The 17,510-nt window shown below is 43.2% G+C and overlaps 1 protein-coding gene across 1 annotated transcript in view; it reads right to left on the reverse strand.

Moving 5' to 3' along the window:
- The window catches only part of LOC144941832 (docking protein 2-like), a 32,899-nt gene extending 15,765 nt beyond the window's left edge, over positions 1-17,134 (reverse strand). Inside the window, exon 1 of the mRNA XM_078868314.1 lies at positions 16,664-17,134. Within this exon, the coding sequence (XP_078724440.1) occupies positions 16,664-16,720 (57 nt within the window). The 5' untranslated portion in view covers positions 16,721-17,134. The remainder of the gene's footprint in view (positions 1-16,663) is intronic.
- Between the last annotated feature and the right edge of the window lie 376 nt (positions 17,135-17,510).

Consider the following 17,510-nt stretch of genomic DNA (forward strand, 5'->3'; position numbering starts at 1 on the left):
GACCACAATATGCATTGTACGATATTTAGGATACGATACATCCATTTAATGGGCTTATAATTCGCTTATTTAATACAAATACTGCTATAGGATATTTATTAAAATAAAAGTGATTCGTAAAAGCCATATAATAAACACGTAGACAGGTCCTTCCATAGAAACGATCACCCGCCAAAAGGATGACATTGTACACATCTCGATTTAAAGCTTTCGTGACTGCAGGGATTCATCTTCTTGGTTCTTTCGGTAAAGTCACGTAGAAGGGAAGTAATAAAATAATAAAAATAAAATTGTTTTATTATGTTTTATTTTTATTATTTTATTACTTCCCTTCTACGTGACTTTACCGAAAGAACCAAGAAGATGAATCCCTGCAGTCACGAAAGCTTTAAATCGAAAAAAAAAAGTATAGGGTTGTTTACAGCAATACAGTATATAATTTAATGTTGGGTTTATCTATGGCAGTATATAGTACTGTATATGCTAAGAGAATAAAGTTTAGATGTAAGTATATTATATACTTCTTACGACGTAGAATTGTAATTTATTATTTGTTGTTAGTAACTCAGCTTATTGTAGAGTATAGTAAGTATCAGTTTATATTTTAGTTTTTTTTTATGTAGTTTTTACTTTGGTTTTCTACGTGGTTGTTTGGTAAATGCAGCTACATATCATTAACATTCCTTTCCTTTATTAACGTTGTTCCTTGCGCCCCCCCGTGGTGCTGTTGATCCTGCATAATGCATGGGCATAATGGGACTTTGAAACCCCTCCGCCCCCACTCCTACGCATTGCCCATTGGTATGCTAAAATTCCTCTTCATATGCACATTCTTTTGTTAAGGCGCTCCTCCTCGCTACACCTATATAAGCTCCTAGCTTGATAATGTCTCATTCTTCGCCTGAGGACGGCTGCTTGCGTTGTGGCCGAAACGTCGTGAGAATTGTTTTATTATGTTTTATTTTTATTATTTTATTACTTCCCTTCTACGTGACTTTACCGAAAGAACCAAGAAGATTGTACACATCCTTTATATTTTGTCGAACTAATCAATGTCAGATGCGATTCGAATTTTTGAAGGAAAAAAAACAATCTACAGTACACGTGCAGAGTGGTGACACGGTGGCTAGCGAAATGCGCTATCAGAACGGTGACCTGAGTTCCATTCTCGGCCCTGACCAAAATCAGTGTCGAGCGATAGCAGAAAGATCCTGGGTCTGCCACTTCAACTCACTCTGCTTAGTGGCGATATAATTTATTTTACATACATAATACAATTTTAAGATTAACCTTAAAAACAGAGCTTATCTGCTCTAAGGGTGAATGTCACATGAAGTTTGGACCATTGTTTGAAAAGCTGTATTGAAAAAAACACTGGTTGTTCTTCTAGCACATTATTTAAACGTTAAGAGATATTTAAATCATTTCTTAAATAATCCACATATATTTTCAGGGATGACTGTATTATACAGAAGTACATTTCTACGACTTAAATTTCACAATGTTCGGTTGAATAAGACGGTTAAAACATTTCATGAAATTTCCCCGGAAAAAGAATTGCAGCGCTACATTTCTAAACTTTCTGTTTTGCAACGGATAAGATGAACACTCCGATCAACTGAAATACTACAGCTGCATTCTAAATTCACCATCGACATGTACGCAAGACATTGCTTGCCACTGTAAAAGCATGCCAGCGTTCGGTACAAGTTTCGTGACAAAGTTACGTTGTAGAAAGAAGAATTTCGTGAATCAAAGTGAACCTGTTTCTGGCCCCTGACCGCTCTTCGGGGCACGCGTGAAATGGTGTTTAAACAAAGTTGAGTCCCAGAAGGAATTTCCATCTTGTAAGGAACTACCACAATATAATTTTTCCAAACACGATACGACATACATTTTTAGTGTAAGATAATTACCATATGGCGATATCCGTTTCATGCAAATTTGTAATTGTATTTTTATTATTATTGCATTGTTTTTATGCTTTGCAACACCCCCAGTAAGTAAAAAGATCACTTCAAAGTTCAACTGTAGGTGAGTTAACATAAGCCTGTCGCAATTCTTCGAATCATTATAACGTTGCAAGCTATATTGCTTGCTTAACACACAAGTTGTCAGTTAGACAAGGAACTGATAGATAATTACATTTAATGCGATCAGTTAATCAATTAATGTTACTGGGCAAGCACCGAATGCTGTATAGAAAAAGTGACTGAAATGCACCAACTTGGCAAATGTGTTTCATTGCGGATGACGACGAGTGACGTGTTTGTAAAATAAAGAGAATATTGTCCAACAGGGAACATTTAGCAATGTGTGAATCAGAGACCCCGAGACGAGATCCCCATCTTGACGAAACTTTATCGGCACACAACCTTGCACGTTTTCCACAATGTTGGCAGCGTTGGCACTGGCACATTTTCGGCAAATATCTGACAAAAACAGTCTTGCTGTCCACACCTGAATGTAAGAATCAATTATGCATTTATTTGTATTATACGCATATGAGGTTACGTTTAGTGTAATGAAGTAAACTAAATTGTACAAACGAGATAGAACAAAAAGACAATACAAATGAGAGAGTTAAAAGGAGACGAAAAAGATTGGACTCTGAACGCCTAATTGTGACACGTCATTGTGGCCGTCTGGAACGCTCTTCCTTTCGATATTAGCAAGCCACTGGAGCTGTGCACTTTTACACCTAGATTGAAAGGTCATTTCTTTAAAACTGCTTATTGTGTTTAGCTTGTTGTCCTCCGATTACCATGGTAGTCTGCGTACGGTGCGAAAGAAGGTAAACATGCCTTACTGTGGGAGATGAAATGTTACATGGTTAATGATCAACATCGTTATCATGCTTAGGATTCATCCTGTTATCTCCATTAATCCACGATTTAAGTTTGTCGATCAGAGTAATAATTACTTTCATGCCCATCTGTGGACATGAGGAACGTCACTGTGATGTAACAGCTCACTTACATGTTGGGAGAAAGGCACAAAGGGTATTTTGGTAAGTGTCATTATTATCAGCCATGCTTAATCCACTGCTGGATGAAGGCGTCCCCAAAGTCGTCTCCATCTCTCACGATCCTGCGATGTAGCATCGGTACGCATAGATGCATTCATTCGTCGGCCTTATAGTCAAATACTGTGGAGTATCGAGTAACTTATCTTATCCATAAGGTTTAGGGGATGAGAATATAAATAGTTGCCCTTGTCAACATAATCGGTATCGGTCTTTTGAGTCGAGAGCTACTTCAGTCAACTCTTCCACCTTGCAATGCTCAGACATTAAAGTGGTGTACAATGTAATAAATTGTTACCACAAACTATTTTCATGGACTATCTAATTCAGTAACACACAAAAAAAGCCATCATACCACATTTCTGTCCACAACTTTTTCCAGGAGATGGTGGTTTGGCTTCACAGCCAGAGAAACCTCAGCTGATAAGAGTGATCGTTATTGGGTAAAATTATGGCTATTCTCAGCGTTATGCATTGCGTTTATTGTGCCAGATAGCATGTCTCTCAAACGCTAACCATAATTTTAACTTGTACCATATTATTGTCCAAATATTTACAACTTAGCATCGATATAAATAGTCGCATTTCTCAGGTGTTTAGAGAAAGGTTCAGGTGCAGCCCTACAATTGGGTTTCTCATGTCGCTGCTGGTGGAAAAGCCTCCACTTGTGGGAGCTCTTCGCAACCCCTCTAAGATGGTAGTTGGCCTACTCTTCCACCCTGGCCAGGCAATCTGGAAGGGGTGGAAGACTCGACACCTTACTACGCCACATGCAAGCAGCTGATCGATTGTGCCGAGTAGACAGAGGTGGGAAGCATGTAAGAAACTCACCTGTTGTTACAACTACCGCACCAAGAGATGGAACCGGTACTGCACAGTACTTTATTCTCTAAACAGGCTGTGCTTATAGTGATCACTTTTAATTGTAAATAATTGCTCTACTCATTTACACGTAACATATGCAAAACAACCATCTGTTAGCCATCAGCTGTTGATTCCGTCTGTATGCTAAATTTACTGCCATTGATTCACGTAATGCACCTACTAATGGCCTGTTACATTAACTGCTCGAGTGACTGCTGGGAACACGCGTATACATGAGTGTGTCGCTAGTGCCGAGTATCCCAGCAGATAAAACATATTCCATGAGACCACAACAGGATACTGAACCACATTTTTCCCGACAAACGAGCACTGGCTGTGGTGTATTAGCTGCAACGGAAGCTGGGACATTTTGATAATGGTAGTTCACACATTCACACTCAGGCATACAAAATTAGCAACACATGTGTTTGATTGTGTGCACACACACACACGCACGTGTCTTTGTTGCCAAGCCGCCTTCTTTTAAAAGCCTACGACTGATACATTTGATATTTATCCTCGTCTGTTTACATTTTAGTACAATAGTTACCCTCTATCTGTTCAATGTTTCTGTAACTTATAGTATTATGATCAGTCTGCTCGAGCCAACTTATGCTGTGGGGAATGTGTATTCTTTAACAATAATTTATGTTCGTGTAATATTTCAGATTATTTTTCTATTACATAATTGTGTCTACACTGAGTTTAAATTTGCTTCATTGATGTAATTTATTTATTTTGATCTTCTTTTTATATTTTGGTACCCCACGTGATTCATCCCTTGCGTTCTCACCCGGTTTAACAAAACATAAACTTCATTCAAATCAAGATTGAATAAACTTAATTATTGTTGATTTGAAGCTTTCGTGACTGCAGGAATCCATACTCCTTGGTTCTTTAAAGTAAAGTGAAAAAGACGGTCGCTTGTGTTGCGATCGAAACGTCGTGATCTATTATTTTTTCTACTTACGTGACTTTACCTAAAGAACCAAAGAGTATTCATTATAGTTGCGTGTAAACATACGAGCAAAATGACGCGTAGAATGCAAGCTTCTACAGTTATCGATTCACAAAGTTGAGAAATGGTGTGGCCAAATGTTTACATTTCCCGTACATGAAAATGTTACATCGTTAATACACTCACGGTGCTTGTGGCCAAAACACCCGAATCTGCTCCAGTCTCATCAGACAGTGCCCAGTGATCATCATGCAACGTTGGCCCAAGGTTGGCATTTGGTTGGAACCATTAGATCAACAGTGGCCCAACGTTGGCCCAACGTTGCACATTTACCATGTGGAAGCGAAGCAGGTTTGAGCCTGGATAGTGCTTGGCTCGGTGGCGACTGGGTTTCATCGCGCTGGGGATACGTGGTGGGTAGCACAGGGCCAGCGCAGCACAAACATTTGTTCGTGCTGTACCATCATCGTCTACACCGTCTATGCTCCCACCCTCATCAACCAACACCACCACCGACCCGCACCACCACCGACCCGCACCACCACCGACCCGCACCACCACCGACCCGCACCACCACCGACCCGCACCACCACCGACCCGCACCACCACCACCACGGACCCGCACCACCACGGACCCGCACCACTACCGACCCGCACCACTACCGACCAGCGGGATGAAGTATGGCCAAACAAGCCCCGCGACCCGCACCGCCACACATCTTGCAACAACCGTGCAGGGTGAACAGTCGAACATACTTACACAATTACTCGAGTGTACACGAAACTGTACACACGGTGTAAAACTAATTTAGACACGATCCATGCTTGACTGCACGTATAGTTGCATTGTGTTTAATGACGGTAAGAGGAAGGGATGTTTACTGTTGCGTGAAGGCTAATTCATACGTCTACCACAATGTTACCGCCGTACCAAATGAAATTTTTACTTATTTATTCTATTTTGTCAGTTAATTTCGAGTAAGGCCCACTAAGACGCTTTGTTTCCACGACGATCCAACCTACACGGATAATATGGCAGCAAGCACGACACAGGGGAAGTGTTACAATAGTTGCATAGAACAAGGTTACCATGGGTAATAAACAGCCAGAATAATACCCCACTATAATAACATTCAGTCCTGTGTGTCAATCCCCTCCTGGATGAAACTTCCCCATTCTGCGTTGGCCATGGACGTTATTTAAATCAGCGGTGTTTATTTGAATAAAAGCTGTTTAATATATTTTTCTTGGACAAATTAAAAAATATATACACGTTTATAATTTATATATCATTTAAAAAATCTAAAGTTTCCTTTATATGCTTTCGAATATCCATTACAGTAAAGAGATGTTGGACACAGTGAATACATGCTAAGTTTAAATAAGCTTCACATGACAAAATTACAACCGATGACATTCATCATCAAGATGCTCCTGTAAAACTGCATGAATCACATAAGATTCCACCAGTAGAGGTAAGATGTTCGGAAATGTCTTCCTCATGGCACGTCTGGCGCCAGGGCCTTCACGAGAGGGAGCTCTCCAGAGCCCCTTGAGAGGGGCGCCGCAGTGGCTAGGAGATGTTAACCACCTCGCCTGGTACGCAGGAGGTCGTGGGTTCATCTCGACCCTGACGCCTGCTGCTGTATATTTGGAGTTTCCATGGCTTTCTCCCCATAGTCGCGTGGATTTTTCTCTGGGTTCCCCGATTTTTCCCTCCATATTTAGAATCAACATATGTTTTAGAGTTTGTGGCTGCTCTAAATTTCCACGTCATAAGCGACTTCGTTGAGCTATCATTTGTGGCCAGGTCGCTTCTGAAAAAACGATATGTAGCTCAGTGGGCCTAACCTGGTCAAATAAAAACAGTTTCGTCGTAATCGTTTTTTATTTGCTTTGCCTGCTCTTTCACACTGACAAGGCATGTTGTATTAGGTGCCAGTGGCCCTACTTGACCCCACCACACAGGACCTACCGCTCGATTCTGGTGTGGACAGAAGCGGGAGGCGTTTCAGAAACCTGTTTCAACTGCCATGCCAGGAGACCACAATGAACCGTCAACCTCCAGACTGCATCGAGCGTGCTAGCCATGACACCATGACACCATGACAGTAGCGATACAAGAAGACAGCGGCGGATCCGCTGGCTTCGCAAATTTGTATTTTATTTAAATTTACCAGAGAAAATTTGTTCATATATTTTGCTTTATAATTGACGGAGGGCCATATTTAAAAAAAAAAGATTTACATTTTGGGGACCACGCCAACTTTGGGAAGTTTCCAGAGCCGCCTCTGGCTAAAGAGAATGATTACTTTTTGGTAAATCGTAAGTTGCTCAAATAATTATTCAAATAAAAGCAGAGGAAATATTTATTCCACTAAGTTATTTATGAATGAACTGCGTTGAGGTTTGCTGCACAGGACTGTGCCTGTGTCTATGTAAAAATGGCCTTGGGAGCAGTGCGTAGGATGGAGGAAGCATGCTTTTCCAACAGAAAATAAACAGCTCAGCCTGACCAAAAGGAATGGCTTACTGTCACCCGATGTTTATAAGAAACGTCAATGTGGTAATCAGAGGTTAAAGGAAACGGAAATTCAAACTGTTGTACTTTCTGCAGCGAGCCACTTGTGAAAATCGTATTCATGTTGTATACAATTGCTCTACAGTATGACTAATCTAGCTAAGGAGACACAGAAACCTGATATTATATTTTGCCAACGCCTTCTTTAACTCTGAACAATCATTAGCACTATACAAAACACAAATTTGGCCAAAGCTGGAAAATGCTATTGTCATCTGTAGTGATGCACCCAATTCCGACCAGGATGTACAGTAATTTAATAGAATTCAACGTACAACGAAACATTCGGGCTGATGACCCAACGTTCCTCGATTAGCTCCAGTCCCTCTCACTGGCAGTCAGTCACCTGCTGACCACACAACTATCGCTCCTGTCATGGTTACTGTTCCCACAACCTTCACTCGTCGATTCCTCCACCAATGTCGAGGCCTCGGTCTACCAGACTGTGTGGTTCAACGACCACACCGAAGCTCACGACACTTGCCTCTCTAAAGTACAACTAATTTCCTTACAGTGCTACAATTTGGAATCCCCTTCCATCTCTTTTCCCAAGTTTGCACGTTCTGTACGTACGTAGAACTTCTTTCGCACCGCAAGGTATAACCTTGCTCAATCCATGCATTGTATTCCTGTAACTTATAACGCCTCAATACATCGGCGCTGTCTGCTGCCGGACACTGAGGAGAAGCATGAACTCGTTCTCCGCACTCTTGGCGTTTTAGTCACTGCGTTGTTGTTGCTGTACTCACGCTCCACTGATCTCCCTTGCAAAATCACCTGGCAACTGGCTCAATGGGATCATCTGTGTAACAACTTAAATAATCTTAAACTTGGTGTTTGGGCCTTCACACCTGTGCTTGATAACTGTGATTGAAACAAAATCTAAGGACCTTCAAATACTGATACCACGAAAGCCACACATGATGCAAGTCTTAGAGCTGTAGGCGAATCATTTTGCAGTTTGACCGAACATGAACCTGCCAACTAGCCATCATATGCCAGGCAAAGAATGCCCTTGAAGGCAAAATGTAAAGGAATGTTGCCACACACGCGTTCTTAAAATAAACCCCTTAAGTCAAGTATAGATTTTCACAACAATGAAGTATTTGGACATACAGGTCATACACACACACACACAAAGTGATATACATGTAACATACAATAAAGTATACAATATGGTATGGAGAGACTTGCCATAGGACTTGTGTAATTGTCACTATTTCGCTCTGGCCTGTCAACAGGAGGTGAACACCGCCTCAAAGCTTAGTTTAGCAGGAAGTCACCTTGGCAATTCGAATTGACAGTCGACATTCGTGTCCGCATTCTCTCACGGAACTCTAACAAGCAGGTCTGCTGCCAGAAACGCGCATTATTCTTGACAATACTTGTCAACTGTTTAGACCGTATTTCACTTTGTGAACGCACGACACACACCAGTAAAATAATCAAAAGGATTCCACATTCCATTCCATTAACATGGAACGTGTCACATGGAAGGTGACATATTCTTGAACTTCTTTCGCACCGTACGTAGCCGACCGTGGTCATCGGAGGTGCGAGCTCGCACACGTCCCAGCCTCTCAGTCGCTCATTCCTTCCCAGCCTCCTCATCACCCACCTGGCATCTCCATTCTCCCGTCTAACTTTGAAATGAATACATGGATACTGTACCTGAACTCTTAAAACTAAATTAATAAGTATTGCAATACAGTGGTCGAAAATGTTCTTGTATTTGCCCATGTAGATGTTGTCAACCCAGTTCTTTAAAGCTTGCCCGGTGACGTTGTTTATCTCGGATCACCGTCTCATATTCACATGCATTGCGGATCTTTAAATATATATATTACCGGATTCGAAAAAAAAATATCTTCTTGTTATTTTGGTTGTTTTGCACTCCCCACGCGTTTTTTTATTGTTCGTTGAAACGTTCTGACCCACCCCTACTGGACACATACCTGTCAACCCATACCGTTTACCCCGTATTCTTGTTCAAGGAAATTGAGTTGTCAGGTCCAAAGGGCATACAGCCGTTTCAATACGGACACAAAAACATTGTTGTGTATTTGTTTGTGTTTATCCCTTGTGATAGGACTTTGTGGGACGGACGTTGAGATTTAAATGGGCATGGGGTGATCATGTCTGGTGATTGAGTCATAGGCCGTCTTATATTGATGTAGTCGTTGTAATATTATTGCACTGCTTAAATGCATGCAAGATGCAGTCAAACCACCACTGTTCTATAAATAGAGCACTGCATTTCATACCCACTGCATAAACCACTAAAAAAAAACTGGTGTAATCTGAAGGATAAGTAACATGTTGTGTCAGTGTAGTCGACAGAGTGGAAAGAAACTAAAATGCAGTATTAATGTACAATGTTGGATTTATTTCGCACTACGACAGCCACCCGTGCTAATCGGCGGTGCAGGGGAAGGACAACGAACGAAACACAAAACGCAGTCCGTACCGTGCTTCTCAATACAAATTGTGACATTAAATTTTAACTTTTGATGCCATTGCTTTACAAAGTTTGACCTCAGTATTTGAAATCAGAGTACTCTACGATATGAAGTGCTGTACCGTAGTTTACAAAGTAAAGGGCACTTTCTTCACACACACATATTACACGCACACCTCCAACGAACAGACACAGCACAATACAGGACGGCTGCAGTGCCGTGTCATGCGTAGTGGACACAGTGGTAGCAGCACGCGGGGCACGAGTCTTGATTCCGGGCCTCGGCCACCATCAGGGGGGAGTGGTAGCTGAACCGGTCCTCGGCACCCGTTCACCAATGCACATTCACTCGTGTGGTGAAGTATGGTCAAGCATGACTAATATGGCGTTTGGAAGCCTTCACCCAGCAGTGCAAAGACAGAGGACTGTTTAGTGTTTTTAGTTGATCATTACTTAACAAAGCGCAAAAGGACTGAGGAAATGGGGATATCTGTTACCAGTCACATCAATTGGTCTTCATATCTAAAACGAGACAGTTGGTATGCTTGGCTACAACTCCAAACGTTATGAAGTAAAGGTGGGATTTAAACCATCAAACCCTTACAATCTGACATTAACCGGCAAAAAAGCACATTCACCGAGGTTTCGTACTACAGACTGCGACTTGGACACTACGCTTTAAATGCTAACGGTAAAACGAGAGAACCACGTGGGTCAATTTCACAGTATGGCCGGATTTTATTTGCACATGTCCTGTATGCTGAACTTCTTTCACACCATACGTAGCCAACCATACTAATCGGTGGTGAGCACGTCTCAAAGCATTTCACGATGTTTCACACGGAGGCATTGCAAGCAGACTTGCTCATATTGATCAGAAGTGTATTTGCTCTGGCACCTATCGGCTAATAAACACAGCCCTCTAATTTGTTTTACGATAACCTGTTTGTGCCATTTTATTGTATTTGCTCTGGCTGTTGGGCGTCACACATCAGCTGGCCTGAGCTTATTGCATTTAACCCATGCCTTGGGACGTATGACAGTTCAGTTTCTGTACCATATGACTTGACTGGGACACATGACATCGAATTGACTTGCTCTGAAGTATATAGTTTTCAGCAGGAATACACGACAATACCTGCTTTGTTTCTCTTCAAGAGCAGAGTGATTATAAAGGATCTGACAGTACAGTACTTTGAGATGACTGCCACATCCACTTCGGTACAACAATTGTCAGAATACTAGAACGTACAAAGTGTACTATTGTAGTTTTCTACGTTTGTCCACAGCAAACATTAATCTCACCAACTCAAACTCATTTAGTACTGGAGTCAAGCAAAGTTTATCTTTTTTTTAAATCTCGATTTTCTGTGTTTACTGCTTAGATACCAGGTTGTTTTCCGCATTGTATTGTCTACAATCACTTTGTGAGTTATTATTGATCTCAAATTACACCATTCTGGCGCATCGATGTGTATTGCATCAGAGGTGTGGTATAAATATTAAATTATAATAATTTACCAAATTGTATGCAATTTGGTAAATTATTATTATGCAATAGAAACCAATGTGTAACATAGACCGCACAGGCATTGCTTGTTGCCAAAATATCAAAGGGTACATTTCTTCGTGCTAAACTACAACAAGATACTCTCTGCGCTGCTTTGAAATATCTGAAATTTCCTCTCCTTTCTCACTCTGTAAATATGAGATATGAGAGTGAATTAAAACTCCCCCTTATCAGTGAATTGATCCGGCATCCATTCACTGCCATCACCTTTGCTGTAAATCCTGCAGTAATTCTGCAAATTACTTTTTTTCTCGCTTTTACAGCTGTAAAATCAGACCCAATATAATATCGTTTAAAATTATCCCAAGCAAGCCGGATGTTACAGAGCCCGTGCTCTTGTTCATTGTAAATGGTGTGTCTTGTCAGAATGCAGTTTGTCTTTCAAATTAAAAAACACAGGATATTGTAGTGGTTGGAAAGTGGATAAGCTCACCGGTTAATGACTGCAGTGTATTTGTTCAACCAAAATAATAAGGGGGGGGGGTAATCTACGACTGGTAACTGAAAACATAACAGCACATTGATTTGAATTGTGCTTCGAATGCCAGCTTACACGTTCTAATTACTCCTATTACTTTCGTATGAGGTCAAAATAAATAACAATATGAAAACATTATTGGTTTTACCCTTTCTGGCAATAAAACAGTTGTGTTAAGATGTTCAAATGCAAAATAGAAACCTTTAAGAAGGAATCATGTCTGCAGTAACCACACGTAGTTGTGGTGAACATGCAAGAAAACATGCTCTGATAATACAGGGTGCTTGCAACAATGTGAACACTTCTGAGAATTTGCAACGACACCACGAGAAATGTGCCTGCGGGCTCTGGAGACCACCTGGAGAAGATTCCTGGCACGTGTTGACAATGATGGCGAACAAGTGGAGACTCTGACTTTTTGAAGCTATTAACATTACACATACGTGTGTGTATATATACTACTGCGTATCCAAACTAAATAAGAGGGTGCTTCTAAATGACTTTGGCTTAAATACAAAAAACACCCATCGCACATGATGTGCTACGAAGCAGGTCCATTGCCCAAAACGTCGCCCATGTTTGAGTTCCTCTCTAAAGGCGGCGGCTCATGACGCGGATGTCCACGTTGCTTTGTCAATGCGCCTTGCACACCAACGCAACAGCAGCAGCACCACCAAATAGTCCACTTCATCTTCTTAGGTTTTTTCGGTAAAGTCACGTACCTACGTGACTTTACCGAAAAAACCTAAGAAGATGATTCCTTGCAGTCACGAAAGCTTCAAATATAGAATTAGTCCACTTCAATGGAGTGGCGTATTCAAGTATGAAACACTCATACACTACTTGTTGTCAAGTGAACGGTCACACATACATTATGACAAAGTTAGGCAACAAGACAATATTGAACTGTCTTGCCCACTTTGACTTTGAACTCAGATAAAAGTATACAACAGTAGAACTCCTCGTAAAAAGCAATTACGAATACAAATATGCGCAGAATAGAGGCTTTAAAATCAAACACTAAGCTGCTATATTATCCTATGCTGTATGAGAAATATTTAAAAAAATATTGCTAACGTTTAAAGCATTTCTTTATTACTGCTTTGTGTTAGTTTGATGTCCTTCACACGCACCTTCGATAAACAGTTAGCTACGTACGGTGCGAAAGGAAGTTCAACACTCATACACAACTCTCATACACAACACTCATACACGACTTCAACTCTCACCATGTTACTCGTTAAGAGTTATCGCTCAGAGTGATTGTCTCCCTATCGCGTCAGAGGGTCGCCCACTGTGGCGACTTTTACATCAAGGCTCAAGAACTATGTACATCAATGAGCCTTGTGATTTTAGATGTTATCTTATTTATATTGACAGAGCGTCTTCACTCATGGCGCTTGACATAACTTATCGTTGTGTTTGCTATTTTATCCATTTAACCTTCCATTCAAGTATTCTTATTATTTTACGAGTGTTTTTAAATGTTTTTTAATATATTTTTCTTAATTTGCGTGAAATGTCTTGAACGTTGTGGTATGGAAGGCGTTCTATCAATAAATGTTATGTTATTAGAACACTTGAAGTAACATTTAAATCTACTGCATACATTCTGCACCAAATTTGTAGCCTATGAGGCCCCATTCTTAACTATTCCACATTTTGCGCCAAGCAAATTCACTTTTCGAGCTTCGATCTTGTCCTCAAGACATTATAGGACTCCTCCTATCCGTGACCCTATAACATTGGCCCCCCATTATCCACGGATTACCCAGCTGAGATCCTCATTATTCGTACCCCACATTATCGCGTACAAGATTTCCCTGAATAAACCAATATTCAGGGTTCCCAAACATTTCGCATCTTTACACAAATGTTCCGTCTGGGCCAGCGGTCTTCAACCAAAACAACAAGAAGAGACATTTTTATCGAATTCAGTCAAACACATATTTCAAGAGCCGCAATGCACTTTTTGTGAAATTCACAAGAGACGGTGGTCGTGAATAAACAACGCCACGACACAGAGGCGTCGTGTCTCTCTCTGTGTGTCTCTGTGTGTCTCTCTCTGCTTACGTGTCTGTCTATGTGTCTCCTGTTCTGTGTTTAATCTCTCTCTTAAATTTAGCAATCTTTGGAAGAACGTAATCAACCAGGTAGGGTGTTGACTTATGTTAGCCGACTCTCTGTGTTGTATTACATTATATTTCTAAGTTTACTAGGTTTTGTTTTCTCTTTCATTTGTACCTGATGATGATTGCTTGTGTTGCAATCGAAACGTCGTCTGCCATTATTTAATTTATTATTTTCCCTTTCTACGTGACTTCACCGAAAGGACCAAAGAGTGATCCCTGGCATGTGCCCTGGGGACAATTCACGCCATCAGTGCCACCTCCAACAATGAGATGAATTGCCACGGCTGCAATTAAGCAGCTTTTATCTTGATTATTGTTGTTATTATCTCTACCGAGAATGGTAGAGAGCCTCTCGTGGTTGTACGGGTCACACGAATAATAAACATACATTTGGTAAATGTATCGCGAGCTTAAGCAACGACATCAATCCAGAGCAATCGATTTTCAAAACACAAATGCTGTTGTTGTACATTAAAACTGTTCACGTTTACAAACACAACGAAATGTTTTATTCGCGCTGGTGACCGGGCACTGCAGATTATCCTGGCTGTTGTGTCATAACAAAAGGTAATTTGGAAGTCTCATGTCGCCACCGCAAACATTGACACATTGCTACCATGTCACACCAACCTCCCCGTATTGAATTTCAACAGTGGCACTTTAAACACGGGATGCCGGCGTGGTGCACCATCGCCATGTACACTCATCAAACCCGAGTTCGCATCCTGCCCACGGCTAACATCATCCATCAACCTGTCCTGCTCCCTGCCCCTCTCAACTTCACACATGTAGTGGTGAAGTATGGCCCACACATGTAGTGGTGAAGTATGGCCCAAACATGTAGTGGTGAAGTATGGCCCACACATGTAGTGGTGAAGTATGGCCCACACATGTAGTGGTGAAGTATGGCCCACACATGTAGTGGTGAAGTATGGCCCACACAACCCCCATGGCCGACACGGCGTCATGGGAAGCCCTCACCCAACAGGAGATTAGTGACAATTGGCTCAACACAGCGAATTCTGATTGACAGATGTACGTGGTCTTCGGCCATGGTCATTCCACTGCTGGACGAGGTCCCCCCCCCCCACGCTGTTGCAAGCCCTGGGGGTTTTACTTGACCATACTTCACCAGGCTGGTGGCCAGTGCGGGTTGTTTAGGTTGGGGAGCGTAGACGTGGACGCAGACTACCGTACAACTCTGGATGTTGCTGCACTGCCCACTGCTGCCCCACGTCGCCCCCTGCTATGTGTGCATGGTGGTTGCACATAGACGCGATATCCAGACTAGAGCCTGCTTAGCTTCCCAGATATACATCATTGTCGATCACGTACACATGGAGAGTGATCCGTGTACAGATACTCCACTGATTTCCAAACCTGCCACCCTTTATTTATTTCTCCATAAGATTTACCATTGTGAAAGCACTCAATGTATTACAGGTGAGAGTGCTAAAGGTGTCGTAGTAGTAGTACAGCACAGTGGGTGCATTGAGATGGGTGGCATACAATGGAGAAAGGCTTTCACCTACAAAGTGCTCTATAGTTATGTTGCTAGGGTATCTATAATACATGGATCACCCAGTGTGTGCAGAGTGGTCGTGCAGTGACCCAACACCTGTGACGATTATCTAAACCGGTCCCTGGGCCTCCCCTAGGTCGACTCAGCCTCAAGTGAATTACCTGGTGCGGTGCGCAAACATCTCCGCTGGGGAGACAAAGGCGGCCGGGCGTGGTGCTGGCCACCCACCCCCTCGTGTGCCACAGTGCCGGTAGCCTTCACAGGTGCTGCTGCTACTCGCTAACAGCCCCAGCAGTCTGTCAAGGCTACACGAGGGGGGGGGGAGGGATCTTTGTCTATCAAGAGCCATGCACATTGACATTTGTAGAAGAGAGGCCTGTGCACATCATACACTGCAACGTTTGGAACAACTCTATCGACTGGTAATCAACGGACACCTGCAAGCCTCATCCTCGTCACGTGCCAACAACCAACAACAACAGCAGTGGTGGTGGTGGTGCAGTGGTGGTGGTGGTGCAGTGGTGGTGGTGGTGCAGTGGTGGTGGTGGTGCAGTGGTGGTGGTGGTGCAGTGGTGGTGGTGGTGCAGTGGTGGTGCAGTCGGTGGTGGTGGTGGTGCAGTGGTGGTGGTGCAGTCGGTGGTGGTGGTGGTGCAGTCGGTGGTGGTGGTGGTGCAGTGGTGGTGGTGGTGCAGTCGGTGGTGGTGGTGGTGCAGTGGTGGTGGTGGTGCAGTCGGTGGTGGTGGTGCAGTGGTGGTGGTGGTGTAGTGGTGGTGGTGGTGCAGTGGTGGTGGTGGTGCAGTCGGTGGTGGTGGTGATGGTGCAGTCGGTGGTGGTGGTGCAGTCGGTGGTGGTGGTGCAGTCGGTGGTGGTGGTGCAGTCGGTGGTGGTGGTGCAGTCGGTGGTGGTGGTGCAGTCGGTGGTGGTGGTGGTGCAGTCGGTGGTGGTGGTGCAGTCGGTGGTGCTGGTGCAGGTGGTGGTGGTGGTGGCACCAGGAGCGAGCAAAGCCATTGCTTGTTCTCCTCCTCCTCCTCCACGCGTGCGCATCCCCTCTGCCCTCGTCTCCCCTCCCTCTCACCTTGGCGAACTTGTGCTGCAGGATGAGCACCTGCCCCTCCTTCGCTGCCTCGTCCATTGCCTTGGCGGCGATGAGGCTTCGTCTCGAGCGGGGTGCGAGTCGTCTTCAACTATCCCCACTCCCTACTCGCCTTTGTGGTAGCACGCGTGTGTGTGTGTAATAGTGTGTGTGTGTAATAGTGTGTGTGTGTAAGAGTGTGTGCGTGTGTGTAATAGTGTGTGTGATAGTGTGTGTATAATAGTGTGTGTGTAGTAGTGTGTGTGATAGTGTGTGTGTAATAGTGTTTGTGTGTGAGTGTGTGTGTAGTGTGTGTGTGTAAGGGAGTGTGAGAGGCGTCGTTGTGTTGCTAGCACCTGGAGAGTCGGAGAGAGGGGTGTTCCAGGCGACACACGCGACTCGCTGGCGGTGTTGTACAATGGCTTGCGAGACCCACGAGAGCCACGCCTCACGCGCCAGAGTCGAGTGGATGGGTCAGCCCACTTCTTTGCCCTCTCCACCATCCGACGCGACCAATGGTTGCAGGAAACTTGTGCAACTAAAAATAGCCAGATTCTAGCCCAAGACTATATTTAGCCCGGGTCAGTTCACTCGCCATTCGAGCAAAAATGTTAACTTTGCGTGAATAATCAATTTTAGCGTGTAATTACGCGTCCAATGTTAATTGCTGGTGGTTCGGGTTTATTTACAAGCATATACGACAGGTGATGATAATGCTGCTGCTGCTGTGGTTGTTAATGATTACGCAGGCTGGAATTGTAATCTTAAACCAGCCCGTGGTGTTGGAGATCCCTCTTGTGGAAGCCCCTTCACCAGCAGAGGGGCGAGCGAGCTGTTGTTGCAAGGGCTG

Source organism: Lampetra fluviatilis, chromosome 25, assembly GCF_964198595.1.
Source record: "Lampetra fluviatilis chromosome 25, kcLamFluv1.1, whole genome shotgun sequence".
Lineage (NCBI taxonomy): Eukaryota > Metazoa > Chordata > Hyperoartia > Petromyzontiformes > Petromyzontidae > Lampetra > Lampetra fluviatilis.